This window comes from Pimephales promelas, chromosome 8, assembly GCF_988280905.1.
Source record: "Pimephales promelas chromosome 8, fPimPro1.hap1.1, whole genome shotgun sequence".
Lineage (NCBI taxonomy): Eukaryota > Metazoa > Chordata > Actinopteri > Cypriniformes > Leuciscidae > Pimephales > Pimephales promelas.
The window spans coordinates 27,476,895-27,491,519 of NC_142776.1; the positions used below are offsets into that span (position 1 = coordinate 27,476,895).

Genomic DNA, 14,625 nt, shown 5'->3' on the forward strand with positions numbered 1-14,625 from the left:
GCCTGGTCACAAAAGAGCCTTTCATGATGCCACTCTGATGATGGTGAGCCTGAGAGGCTTTCCAGTATTCCAAGCATGGAGAACACAGTTATTCACAATGGTCACAGCCCCATTCACTCCTGCAAATTCCCCTATTCATCACAATGCTCATTCTGTAGTTTGGGCTGCTTAGCTGAGCTCACAAACGTCTTATACTCTTACTTTGTGTTGGTTCACAATGAGCTAAATGTCCTGCAGAACTGCATGATCGCCCACCTCTCTCCCTCGTAACACAATTATGCCCCTCGTAGCTGCAGCGCATGGTACGCTGTGAATACCAGCAATGAGTTATCTGTTTTCAGACCTATAATGATGATGGTTCTCCTCAGTGCATGAGTCATACAGTTTCCTTCAAGTACATCCTGTTCCCGTCTAAATACCTCAGTGTGTCTGTCTATGTACATTTCTGTTCCTCTTTTCTTGTTTCGATCATTCTCTCTAGGCTCTCCTAAAACTGTATTTTTTTATTATATTTTCCTGTTTTGCTGTTCATTCTCTCATTTCACACTGACTTTCCCTCTCTGTTCTGCTGTCTTGTCTGAAAAGAAAGTTTTAATTTTCATAATCACTTCCTCCTTTTGTTTTTTTTTCCTTATTGAAGTGGCAAAGCAAATATAAGTTGGCCATAACATGTGCATTATTAGCTGTGGTTAGTTATTGTTTTGCTTTAATGGCTGATTTAACTGAGTTAAGGACTTTCCTCAACTTCCTCAATTGTTTTAATTTGATAATTTAAAAGATTAGTTCACTGGCTCAAAATGAAAAATTGTAGATAAAGTAAATGGTAAATGGACTGCATTTAGATCATGATCATGTTAGATGTTGTTCATGTCTTTTTTGTCTTCAGTGGAAAAGAAATTTAAGTTTTTCCACACAATGGACTTCAAGCGCAACCAGCATGTTGAAGTCCAAATCAATGCAGTTTCATAGGGCTAGTAAGTGCTTCAAAGGGCTCAGCACGATCCAAGCTGAGGAATAAGGTCTTATCTAGCGAAATGATTGGTCATTTTCTTAAAAAGAAAAAAAAAAAGAAACATTTATATACTTATATACCACAATTGACCTATGGCTAAGCCACGCCCCCTCCACTCACTCGGACAAACAGTCAACATTCGGGGACAGGCGCTATGGCAGTTGTCACAGTAGGAGACATTTCACAGGTGGCAATTGGAGATTTTTGGTGACAGAGAGATTATATATCATCTCGAAGTCACCTAAAGGGTATTAACTATGCTTTGGAGCGTTATTGTCGAGAAGGTCGATGAAAAGCTTCAGCTCCAGGCAAAAATTGTGCATGTCACAGTGTAAACGTGATAAACAGCATATCGTTGCCATCACCGTTCGGTATTTACATGAACCTACAGTATTTACATGAATCATTGAGCACAACATTGTTAACATTTGTTATCTCGGTTATTTACAGATACGTTAAAGAAGCTAAGTGCCATGATGTACAACGCAGCTAGAAGCTAACATTAACATTTTCTAATGTTAGTCTAACGTTAGCCTAAGAGATTTTAAAGATAACGTTCAAATACGTTGTTGACTTAACTTAGAACAGATGCAGACATCCTTGTTTAATTTATCCACATTTAGTTGGTGTTGTGGTCTACTGCATAACTTAATCACATAACTTAGTGTTTTAGCCATAGGTTATTGTTCGTCTCGTGCTGGTCTGCCATGCGCCAGGGCTTAGGTCATTACGGATGAGTAAACGGATGAGTACGGATGAGTTGGGTGAGTAAATTATAAGGCAGTTTTCATTTTGAGGTGAACTAAACCTTTAAACAGGTTATCTTCATTGACTAAATGACACCACCCCAAAACATTAACATGGAACAGGCATTATTTAGATCCTTCTCAAAGGATTTAAACAGCAGCTATATGTGAAGCTAACTGTTGCATAACAGAGTTTAGTTTGTGTGAACTGTTGGCACGTAGTGTAATCCCCTGGTATGATTGTGCTTCAGTGACAACCCCCTTCAGTTGAACCCAGTGACTCTATGAAGTACCATTTAAACCCAGTGATCTGTGCATGGCAAGACTTTAAACTATGGGAGATGGTTTGTTACATATGCATAATGTGAACAAATGTTGTGTAAATTTGCTGATTTGCTATCTTTGCTTATGCTGCCTTCAAGTCCATCTGAGAAGTTTATTGTTTCGATGGCACATGTTCAAATGAGAAATATATATATATATATATATATATATATATATATATAAATGCAGTATGAGCGCGTTGATGTGATTGGTTACAAGGTAGTTCGTGATATAAGAAATTCCAGCGATTTCAACTGGGTTTTTGAGACTGTCTTTAGATCAGTAAATACTCCGCAACTTATGCTTTGGCACATGGTTTGTCTTAAACCATATAAAAAAAAAAACAGACATATACACTAAAAACTTGATTTTCACTACTGGGGGACTTGTGTATGCACGTATGCATTGTCTTGTAAATAATGAATTAATTTTTATTAAGCCAACTGTGACTTAAAAAAAAATCCTTTTAATTTCATTTTTATCTTGCATAAAAAAAAAATTCAAGACATCTTTCTAATGTCTAATCTTTCTAATGACTTGGTTGGTCATTGGTATTCATACTATAAATTAATGGTATTTCAAAATGAACTTGAAGGCTGCATTAAACACAGGCAAGTATGTGATTTTTTTTATTTTTTCACTTAAGGACATCTAAGTGTATTTCTCTTTTTTATCCTGTCTTGTGACTCCACAGTGTCCCTCATGAACCTTTGTGTTGTGCTTGAGTAGTGTGTGCGAGTGCGTGTGGACTTCAAACATCCCGTCCTCCTCCCTTCATGTCCGACTTGTCACTGTGCTCCTCAGAACCACGAGCCGCTGCGAGACAGTGACTCAGACCTCATCCTGAACGAAGGAGACCTGACGCTGACCTACGGTGACACGGCCATCACGGCCAACGGAGCTTCGTCATCCTCTGGCCCCGAAGGATCGGCCGGGAGCTGGGGCGTGAACGGCAAACGCAGCGACAGCACATCGGAAGACGCTCTGGAGAGAGAACTGGACACACGTGAACATGAGCTCTTGAGCCGTGGCACACGTTTAGTTTTCCCCATCGAGGACCACGCTTGACCCCGCCCCCAAAAATTAAACCACGCCTCCCTGTGCTTCATAACTTAACTTTTCTTGCACATAACTCCATCTGAGCATTCATGACCCCTCCAAATATGTCATGCAGCGGGTCTGAAAAATCAAGGAAACGGAAAGATGGAGAGCAGGAGGGTTTGAGCTCGGGATTATTTACCTGAATGGAGGCGACGTAATTGAAGATATGACAGACTTGGATTCAGTGTCTCATCGTGAAAATGTGACTTGTAGGCGGAAAAGAATGGATTTCAAATGGCTTTGGATACTAAATGTTCTTATTGCTGTTTTATATGATAATGGACTGATGGTCTCTGCTGCCCTTAACTTCTTACTTTCATATGATCACTGACCGCCACATATTAACATTTTAAGTCATCAATTCTTTGTTTCCTGTTAGCAATGCTGCCACAAACTGGAAATCAGATTGACATAATTATACAACTGAGCCAATTGTTCTTGAAGGGAAGTCAGTTTTTACGTATAAACAGCCAGTGTTACATTAGACGATAATCTTTTGCATTTAAATGCTCACCTCTACTACCATCAGGAAAATGAGTGAGTTTGTAAATACTCCAGGCCATAAATGGCAGTAGTGTTCGTGAAAGCTTTCGAACATAAAAGCAACGTTGTTTGACATGAGTGCATGTTTAGCTCATGACTGCATATGGGAACCGTGTAATATTCACCTTTAGTCAGTTGAATTTTACATTTCCTTCAATATCTCTTGGTTGTATGAATGCCAGGTTGACGTGCTGGTCGTTGTTAATATGAATGTTGTTCTGCACAGACTTGGGATAGGTTTTTTTTAAACAGCTGGATGCAACCAGAGTGTATGAGCCATGCACTTTAGCTGCAGCTGAGCTGCAGTCCTTGCATGTATTGCTATATTATATTACATTATTAACCACTTGCACACACTCAGCCAGAATTTATGTGACGAGGGATGATGTAATGAAGGAGACTTTCTTATCAGTATCAGAGTTCACTTGTGTGGGGTTCATTTTGCGCTTTGCGTTAGAATGTACTTGTAGGTGGATCTTTCCATTATGTGTGAGTTGCTGCTAAGAATCTGGAATGTTCGGCATGAGATTGATCCAGCTGTATGTCTGTTCACACAGTAAACGGATGACTCCTCGCCATCAACCGCCAACGTGCGTTTATTCAGTCCTCTGTGTCTAGACATGAATTCTCGTTGATGAATGCCTGAAGTCTAAAGTCTAAGCGTTTAGTTAATAACTAACTTTCAGATGTTTGAATGTTATCATTCATTCCAATTTATATTCGACTTAATCTACTAACCGTGCACTTTTTTTCATGAAGTAAACTTTACAGCTGCCTCAATTGTCTGCACTTGAGCCCAGGACCGTGTGAGGAAACGCATCACCAGGCAACAGAATCAAGCTCGACACCTGACCAGGACCTAAATGTGAATTAAGGAGATTTGCACTAGTTTGGTGGATATTCGGCTGGAGAATGAGCCTCATGGGCTTCGTGGCAATCGCAGTTTGAGGTGAAGAACCTTAAATCCAGCTGTAGCAAAAGACTGAATTCACATGTAATCCTGCAACACGTGGGTTATGAAATCACTCCTCTTCTGAATGACTCTCCCAACATGTCTGGTAGCTTTTTCCCGCACCGTATTATTGGTGGACTTGTATGTACCTTCTATGTTACGCCCTCCAGTAGCATTCATATTTTACTTGCTGTTTTGCATGTCAATATATGCCATATAAACAAACAATGAAATACATAAGCTGCCATTTTTATGTCTGTGATGTTTGAAACACCAAATTGCTATCTCCCCCCCCCCATTTACATTTCTATGATTATTATTATTATACATAAAGATGCTCTCAGCCTGTCAAATAATGCAACAAAACTGTTATACATTGTAGTTTAACAATTGTACATGTATGAAAATAGCCAAAAATATTAAAGTGGGCTTCAGTAGCAATACCTAAATAAGGTATTTGATTTATTTTATGTCATTATATAATAATAAAACAAGAAAACTAGTGTTTACTACAAAAATGTATGTACAAGTTTTATTAATAAATAAGAGATTTGTACATTTATTCATGATGCTTTAGAGTAAATGTTTTTTAAAAGGTGACAAAACCACGTGAACAAAATGATAACACCGTCCGTCAGTGTTTTTGACCTGTAAAATGATTTCTATTAGAGCACAATAATACCTGTATCCTCAAAGCATGATTGTGTGTTTTAGTTTTCGATTAGACGTTCTGCCCTTTTAACTATTCAAATTGCAATCCTATCCTCTTTAAACACAGTCGAACAGCCCTGTGCAGACCTCATACAAATATAACACTGGTGATGTCCTGGGGGGAACTGGGAAATTTCACACCAGGTGGAATGCTTGTTGCTTGGAAGTTGTTGTAGAGAAGTCAGAATTTCCTTTGGGAAAACTCTTTCTACATCCTGTTTTCTATCTCTTCAGCTCATTGAATTGTTCTTTGTGCTTCAGTTTTCTTTGGGTGGTACCACAGATATTGGAGTGTCCATTATTCATAATCCCTTATGAATGTAGGAATGTTTTCATAATGAAATCCACCCAATGAACTGAGAACACTCTGCGGGATATCTGTCTCCAGGCCTTGTGCATGTGCAACGACCCAAGCGCCTGTCTCGTGTGGCTGATTATGGGCTGCTGGGGATTGGGCATGGATTATTGCGGATGAAATCTGGCTGTCAGGACACAACTGGGACTGAGCCTTTGATAGCTGTTTCATTTTGAACGGGTTTCCTCACTGTTATTGTTAGTCTTTTTCCTACACGATTCTTGTCAGTATCATTTGAGATCGGTGGGTTTGTAAGTGTCTCTTATCAAACTCTTCCGTCGCATGCTCTGTGCCCCACGACGGCGATGCGAAGGAGATCTCGGGGTGTTTCTCCTCAGCTCCGTCAGTTCTTGCTGGTGTAGCTTCATATCTGGCTTATCCCCTTCTGTCCTCCAGTTCCTACAGCACATCAGGCTTCTACAGCAGAGAGAAACATAGTATCTTGAGCTGAGGTATCGTGGACAGGAGATATTGGGACATTTACTAAAAACACTGATTCTGTGTGGAATGTCAACAAAGTTTAAGTCGTAAAAGTAGCCTACAGTGCGTAATTTCTGACACCGCTAAAATTTATCACAGATATTTAGTGTGGCAGTTTAAATTCAAAACAGTGTGTTCCTATAGGCCTATTTTTACTGGAAATGAAAATTTACTAGAAATAACTAATAGAATAAGATGTTATGAAAGGATTAGTTCACTTTTCAAAAAACTTTTGCTGATAATTTACTCACCCCCATGTCATCCAAGATGTCCATTTCTTTCTTTTTTTTCAGTCGAAAAGAAATTAAGATTTTTGATAAACATTCCAGCATTTTTCTCCATATAATGGACTTCAATGGGAACCAAACGGTTCAAGGTCCAAAAACAGGTTTCAGTGTAAACTGCAAACTGTTCAAAAGGCTTTAAACGATTTCAGACGATGAATAAGGGTCTTATCAATCGAAACGATCGCTCATTTAATAAATAAATAACAAAGTTTAAGTTTTATAAACTCAAAAGCTCGCTTTACTCTGTACTGCGATGCACGTTCGTGACTCTCCTGTTTGAACTCGTTCATCAAAATGAACAAATCTTTTTCCGAGTCAATTCGTTCGTTTCGTTTGTTGAATGAACCAAATGACTCGGAAAAAGATTCGTTCATTTTGATGAACGAGTTCAAACAGGAGAGTCACAAACGTGCTTCGCAGAACAGAGCAAGGCGAGCATTTGAGTTTATAAAACTTAAACTTCGTTATTTATTTATTAAATGAGCGATCGTTTCGCTTGTTTCGACCCTTATTCATCGTCTGGAATCGTTTAAAGCCCTTTGAACAGTTTGCAGTTTGTATTGAAAGTGTTTGGTTCCCAGTGAAGTGCATTATATGGAGAAAAATGCTGGATTGTTTTCATCAAAAACCTTAATTTTTATTTTCGACTGAAGAAAGAATGATATGGACATCTTGGATGACATGGGGGTGAGTAAATTATCAACAAAAGTTTTTTTTTAAAAGTGATATACTCCTCCCCTCCTTGAACTGCCACCTTAACGTGGTGGAGGGGTTTGAGTACCCGAATGACCCTAGGAGCTATGTTGTCTGGGGCTATATGCCCCTGGTAGGGTCTCCCAAGGCAAACAGGTCCTAGGCGACGGGTCAGACTAAGAGCGGTTCAAAAACCCCTTATGATGGAAATACATCCAAGGACCGTGACGTCGCCCGGTATGGCGCAGCCGGGGCCCTACCCTGGAGCCAGGCCCGGGGTTGGGGCTCGTATGCGAGTGCCTGGTGGCCGGGCCTCTCCCCATGGGGTCCGGCCGGGCTCAGCCCGAAGAAGCGACGTGGGACCGTCTTCCCGTGGGCTCACCACCTGCAGGAGGAGCCGTAAGGGGCCGGTGCAGAGAGGATTGGGCGGCAGTCGAAGGCAGGGGCCTCGGCGACCCGATCCCTGGACACGGAATCTAGCCTTAGGGACGTGGAACCCTTTAATGTTTAATGTAACCCTAAATTTACTCCTTTAATGTTATTTTTTTTGTATTTATTGGAGTTTGTCATTAAAATATGCAGATCATTATCAGCGATCCCACTCTTTTTCAGCGATCACTTAACAATAAAATCAGTTTTTATAGATATGAGCTCTTAATTATACATTATGACAACTGGTTGTCGGTTTCAATTTCAATACCATAGCAATAAATAAATAAATAAGTACAAATATTTTGTTTAAATATTTCAAAATAAAAATATTAAATAAAGTCAGAGAATTATAGTAAATAATAAATTAAAACATTAGCATGTAGCTTCAAAATACTTTTTTAAATTTTGAAAAGAAATGCATTACATGTAATAGAACAGATGGCAGGTCTATTAGTCTGCATTTACACTTAATGCAGATTAATTTTGACACATCAGACTTTATTGTCCCATCTGTTGCTTTGTGTATCACTGTGCCAATCAGCACAATTTTATTTTCAGTCATATTTAAGTATGGTTGTAACTGCCCAAATTTTGCAATGTACTTTACAGCATGACAAAATAAAACTTTCAAATTGCGAAATGGTTATTAACTGATAGCAAACAAAGACCACTTCCTTTAGTCACTGAATCTGCCACTGTGGAGTTCTGCACTCTTGTGAAAACTCCCATTTATATAATCAATGATGCCGATTACACTCTTCAATGAATCTCGTTTACATATAAAACAAATTCACGAATGTGCAGAATTCTGGTGCACTGAACAAAACTCTGGTGATTTGAGCGGATTCGTAAACAAGGTTAAATAGCTGCTTACCAGTTAACATTCACTGCAAACATCTGAGCAGTAAATAGCATTAACTTAAGGTTGCAGGGGCCAACACAAGGCTGAGCATCATTATTCAAAATGATTCTCTTGTGCGTCGAAATTCAGCATCCCTGAACACAATACTCTCTGCAAATAAACGAATTGTTTCAGGGAGTGACAAACTAAAGGCAAACACTAGAAAATTGTTTAAATACATTTTTCATTTAATCTAATTTTCCATGTTAACCAGGAATGGAAAAGTAGTCGTTTTCCAGGTTTCCCAGAGGGGAACCCTGAATTATTATAGTAGTAATATATTTATTACATTAAAATTAAAATTTGTGTTCCGAAGACAAACGAAAGTCTTAAGTTGAATGTTTGGAACGACATGAGGGTGAGTAGTATATATTTTTATATATATATTTTGTATGGTTTCTTTTATATAGGCCTAAATGAAATGCATGGGCACAAAAGTAAAGTTAAACCAAAAGCAATCAAAAACATTTGAGAAATATGCAATTTTTGAGAATAAGCCTGTGATGACCTCTGATACCAAGAGACATAGGTTAGTGCTGGTCAGTGATGTATGTCTGGTGCCAACATGTCTAAGTCACAGATTGAGCTGGTGGGGCTAACCGGCACAAAGCAGTCCCTATATTTCAGCCCGTTCCAACCACGTGTCGGCAGTCTGTTAGGTCACACCAGCCGCCATCACATGCCTCCGATAGCGATAACAAAGCAGCCTGTATCATGATCCATCGCTCTGTTATTCAGCAGCGTTTAAATGCCTTTCCATGAAATTAGACTCATGGCTAATTGATTTGTCACGTACCGCTATCAGATATTTTTACCGGTCACAGTGATGAGAAGATATCTATGGTAAATTTGTTGTGCTGACTCCACTTACAACATTTTTTTCCCATTTTATTGGCTAGAGTACAAATGAAACAGGTCATTTCGCTGATCCAGGCTTGTTTGGAACTTATAAAATTATTATACCCCAGGACGTTCAAAAGGATATAATTAACTGTATGACTCCATTGGCTCCATGTGCTTTCAGTTCCAGACTGGATCAATGACCTCGTCTAAACTTGGCTCTTCTTTTGTCTCTTTTTAATGTTCATGATCATTAATGCTTAATTTCACAAGTTCACACTTCAGTTAGATAGATTAAATTGGTAAACGTATTTGGCGTGCTGTCCGGGGAGAGGGCTCTGATCTTGGTATTTGTCCCGAACGCAGAGTAATTCGGTCTGAGTGCATGTGATATGATGTTCGATCTGCCTGTTAACGTATGTATTTCCATCAAAACAAATTTGAATGTTGGCTGTGATCATATGCTACTTGTTAAAGTTTTAATACACATGACCAAATCGTTGTCGTTTAGGAATAAGACCATGGGGTGTAGAGAGTAAAGACTGTGATCATTTAATGATTAGCCTAATTGCAGCTCTAACTTTAGCAAACTAATGCTAACATTTTGTTAGCATTAGTTTGTGAAGTAGGCTAGCTAACATAAAATAACAATGAACAATACTTTTACAGTATTTATTTTGGTTAACATGCATTTTCAACATTAATATAAGTTAATATATTATAAACAAACCATTATCAATAAACAATAGTCAAATATATAACTTTCGTCTCCTCAAGGGTTCACTAAGCATGATAAAATGCATATCCTAAAGTAAAGGACAGAACTCATTGTATAAGCTAGATCATAACTGACACCAGAAAGTGTGCTTCAACCCTGGTTATAAGGCTACTGGTCAGTCAGCATATTGTGAATGTGCATGGCATTCAGATATACTGCATAACAGCACACTGCCAATAAAATCAATGTATATTACAACTACACTGTTACAGTGTTGCATAATCAATTCTGGGACACACTTCTCATGTAACAGATGGAAGCATTAATGTGTAGTTGTGCTAGATTCATGTAAACCAACCCATTTGACAAATTTAAACTCTAAATCTGCTAATATAAAACTGTAGAAAATGCCCTTTCTTATCATCGATGCCACATTTTGGATTTTGCTCTTATCTGTTTGACGTGATACAGAGTAGTAGAATAGCATTCAGTGACCTTATTTGACATATTACATGAAAATGTAATTTGATTACAATAGTAATAATATAAAATAAAGGGCATTTCCCTTAAAAAATATACTATGGAAGTGCATAGAGATGGCATGTTAATACTGTATATATTGTATATACAATTTCTCATTAATGCAATTATCTAATCAACCGATCACATGGCAGTTGCTTCAATGCATTTAGGGGTGTGGTCCTGGTCAAGACAATCTCTTGAACTCCAAACTGAATGTCAGAATGGGAAAGAAAGGTGATTTAAGCAATTTTGAGCGTGACATGGTTGTTGGTGCCAGGCGGGCCGGTCTGAGTATTTCACAATTTGCTCAGTTACTGGGATAGGGTTTACAAAGAATGGTGTGAAAAGGGAAAAACATCTATTATGCGGCAGTCCTGTGGGTGAAAAATGCCTTGTTGCTGTTAGAGGTCAGAGGAGAATGGGTCGACTGACTCAAGCTGATAGAAGAGCAACTTTGACTGAAATAACCACTCGTTACAACCGAGGTATGCAGCAAAGCATTTGTGAAGCCAACCTTGAGGCGGATGGGCTACAACACCAGAAAACCCCACCGGGTACCACTCATTTCCACTACAAATAGGAAAAAAGAGGCTACAATTGGCAAGAGCTCACCAAAATTGAACAGTTGAAGACTGGACAAATATTGCCTGGTCTGATGAGTCTTGATTTCTGCTGAGACAATCAGATGGTAGTTTCAGAATTTGGCGTAAACAGAATGAGAACATGGATCCATCATGCCTTGTTACCACTTTGCAGGCTGGTGGTGGTGGTGTAATGGTGTGGGGAATGTTTTCTTGGCACACTTTAGGCCACTTAGTGCCAATTGGGCATCGTTTAAATGACCTGAGCATTGTTTCTGACCATGTCCATCCCTTCATGGCCACCATGTAGCCATCCTCTGATGGCTACTTCCAGCAGGATAATGCACCTTGTCACAAAGCTTGAATCATTTCAAATTGGTTTCTTGAACATGACAATGAGATCACTGTACTAAAATGGCCCCCACAGTCACCAGATCTCAACCAAATAGAGCATCTTTGGGATGTGGTGGGATGTGGTATCCCACAAATCTCCATCAACTGCAAGATGCTATCCTATCAATATGGGCCAACATTTCTAAATAATTCTTTCAGCACCTTGTTGAATCAATGTCACGTGGAATTAAGGCAGCTCTGAAGGCGAAAGGGGGTCAAACACAGTATTAGTATGGTGTTCCTAATAATCATGTATATATATGATAGAATTTATATGGCATTCCAAGGATACCATGCTAAATGTTAAAAGTCTCTTATGCTAACCAAGGGTGTATTTATTTGATAAAACTACAATATAAATCATTTTAATGTATATGAAAATGTACTGTATTCATATGACAAAGTACTGTATGTAATGTATTCATATGGCAAAGCTGAAGTTTCAGCATCATTACTTCAGTCTTCTGTGTCACATGATCTTTCAGAAATGATTTGGTGCTCAAGAAACATCCTATTATTATTATCAATGTTAAAAACGAGATATATTTTTTTTAGGATGCTTTGATGAATAAAAACTCTAGTAACACTTTACAATAAGGTTCATAGTTAACTACATTAGTTAGCATGAACTAATAATGAACTTCACTTACCGTATACAGCATTTATTAATCTTTGTTAATGTTAATTTCCACATTTACTAATACTTTATCAAAATCTTGTTAACATGAGTTAATGCACTGTGAACTAACATGAACGAACAACGAATAGCATTTTTTTATTTACTAACATTAACAAATACAGTAACAAATGTATTGCTCAAGGTTATTTCTTGTTAGTTAATACATTAAGTAATGTTAATTAATGAACCGTATTGTAAAGTGTTACCACTGAAATTCATGCAAGCATGCTTCATCCATAAGTGTGGCAAATGTCAAAAAACAAAAACACCATGGCATATGTCCAAAAAAAAAACCCAAAAATTTTTTATGGTGTCTTTGCCAAAAAACTTTTTTTTCCCTTTTCACTCTGTATCTGTAATAATACTGCAAAATGCACACTAATGCAAAGTGTGACCTGATATCACTTACATTTGTGTTGAGGTTTCTTCACAGTGGCCAAATAAAGCTGCAGTTCACCAAGATCTGGGGCCAAACCAATGGTTGACATCAAGTTGCATTGTTGACATTTAGACATGTACATACCATACACTCATGTTTCGGTGGTTTTAGGTCTTGTCCATGTTCCTCTTCTGATAACCCAGGTGTCTCATGACCTCACTGCAGTAGGCTTCGACCTGGTTCACCTGCTCCACATTCAGCCTTTCCCTCCAGGCGTAAATTGCCTCTTTGGCATCTCTGGATGATATGAGGAAGGGTTTATCTGAAGAATAACCCTGTCCGTGGGTCATGTTCACCACGAACTTCTCCATGGCTGGAGAAAGGGTGAGGTTGGCGAAACGATAGAGCCTCTGGAGCTCGTCCACAGGTCTGAGCACCAGGTTTTCGTATTTCAGCTGTATGTAGTTTCTCCTTACCCACTGCGGAGCGTTCATTACGAGCAACATGTCATTGAGCCAGTTGTCGCATATTAACTCCATTGCGCTGGAGACGTAGTTCTCGGCTCGATGGACCCTGTTGCTAGGCACCAGAAGGCGCTTGTATTTGTCGCTCTGCTTCTTGCTCCTCAGCACCTGTATGCTCTCCTTCACCAGAGCCAGTTTGGACTTCATCCGAGAATTGTGCACAGCCCTGGGGTCGCGAAACAACTGGACTATCTGGAGGTTGATGGCGGGATCTCGTATAAGAGGAACCAAAACCGCGAGATCTAAAACCCGCACGTCTTTGATGACCATCACGGGGTACTTTTTGCACTCTTTCTCCAGCTCTTTGAGGTCTCTGGGCTGGCATTTGCTACACACGTCTCCTTGAACTAACCCAATTTCGTGTTTTTTGTACGCTTTGCAGAGAGGCTCGGAGCAAATGACCTTGTTCGTTTTCCAGCCGAAAATAAACGAGGTGCTCACGTTGGACGAGCCTGCGTAGAGTTTTAACACTGAGAAATCGCATCTAAACAGAGAGTTCATCATGTCTCTCACTGCTCCTTGTAAGCTGCCCGCATCTCCTGGATAAAGTGCCTGCCACATGTTCCACATGGGCTCGTATAAATAAAACACATCAGGGTGCTGATTAAATAATTCCCCTAAAAACGAGGAACCTGTCCTCCAGGTTGCGTGGAGGTATATGTGTGTTCTGGACTGACTCCTGTTGCCATAGTCCTCCACCTCCGTTGAGTTGCCCACCCGGGTGCTACTCCACAGGGCGATGGTGCTGTCCAGATCGGGACACTTTTGTTGCTGATATCCATCTTTAATGTGGGACGATTTGCTCCGGTAATCTAACACGTAGGGAATTAAAATCAGCGCCACGGAGTATCCTAGAATCAAGATGATGTATTTTTTCTGAAGCCTTCTCTTCATGGCCCCAGCGGAGAGAGTGACGCGCGGATCTCGACGGACTGCTCGTCTACTACCTGTATGAATACTGTTGTTGGTGGATAACAGCAGTAACAGTGAAGTTTAGAGGGTGGGATCTTTTTTTCCTCACCCGCAACAGAGAATGCCCGTAATGTGTCAAGTCCCGCCCCCTGCGCCAGGATTGGCTAGTGGGAGTTGCGCAAAAGAAGATTGTTATTGGATAGTTAAGAGGTTACTCACAACAAAGCGAGTGGAAAAATTACACTTCGCTTCGACTACCTACCAAAATACGAGCACATTTTATTCGTATTTAATATAAATGAACCAATTCGAAAAGTAATTCAATAAACGAACATCACTAAACTATATAAATTTGCCATATTTTCACATTATTGACAACAATCGTAGATTATGTAAAAGGTAATACACAGAACAATTGTTTTGGCCAGCGGTCGGAAAGGTAACAGTTTAGATGCAGTGAGCTCGCTATCTGATGGTACCGTTCGAGACCCTTTTTTTGTTCATACTATTAAATGATGCACAATCTGTGACATCAATTAT

General features: G+C 39.4%; 2 protein-coding genes across 3 annotated transcripts in view; one reads left to right on the top strand and one right to left on the bottom strand.

Annotated features, from left to right (window-relative positions):
- slc9a7 (solute carrier family 9 member 7) overlaps nucleotides 1-4,315 on the top strand; it is a 37,051-nt gene extending 32,736 nt beyond the window's left edge. For both annotated transcript variants that reach the window (XM_039689479.2, XM_039689480.2), the window contains one exon: nucleotides 2,887-4,315. In XM_039689479.2, the coding sequence (XP_039545413.1) occupies nucleotides 2,887-3,150 (264 nt within the window). In that variant the 3' untranslated portion in view covers nucleotides 3,151-4,315. The remainder of the gene's footprint in view (nucleotides 1-2,886) is intronic.
- An 881-nt stretch (nucleotides 4,316-5,196) lies between these two features.
- On the bottom strand, nucleotides 5,197-14,188 carry chst7 (carbohydrate sulfotransferase 7). The gene is made up of 2 exons (XM_039689482.2): nucleotides 12,794-14,188; nucleotides 5,197-6,161 (listed from the first exon to the last, which is right to left on the bottom strand). Exon 1 carries the CDS (start codon nucleotides 14,065-14,067, stop codon nucleotides 12,817-12,819), a length of 1,251 nt encoding a protein of 416 aa, XP_039545416.1. The 5' UTR covers nucleotides 14,068-14,188; the 3' UTR covers nucleotides 5,197-6,161; nucleotides 12,794-12,816.
- Nucleotides 14,189-14,625: the final 437 nt, after the last annotated feature.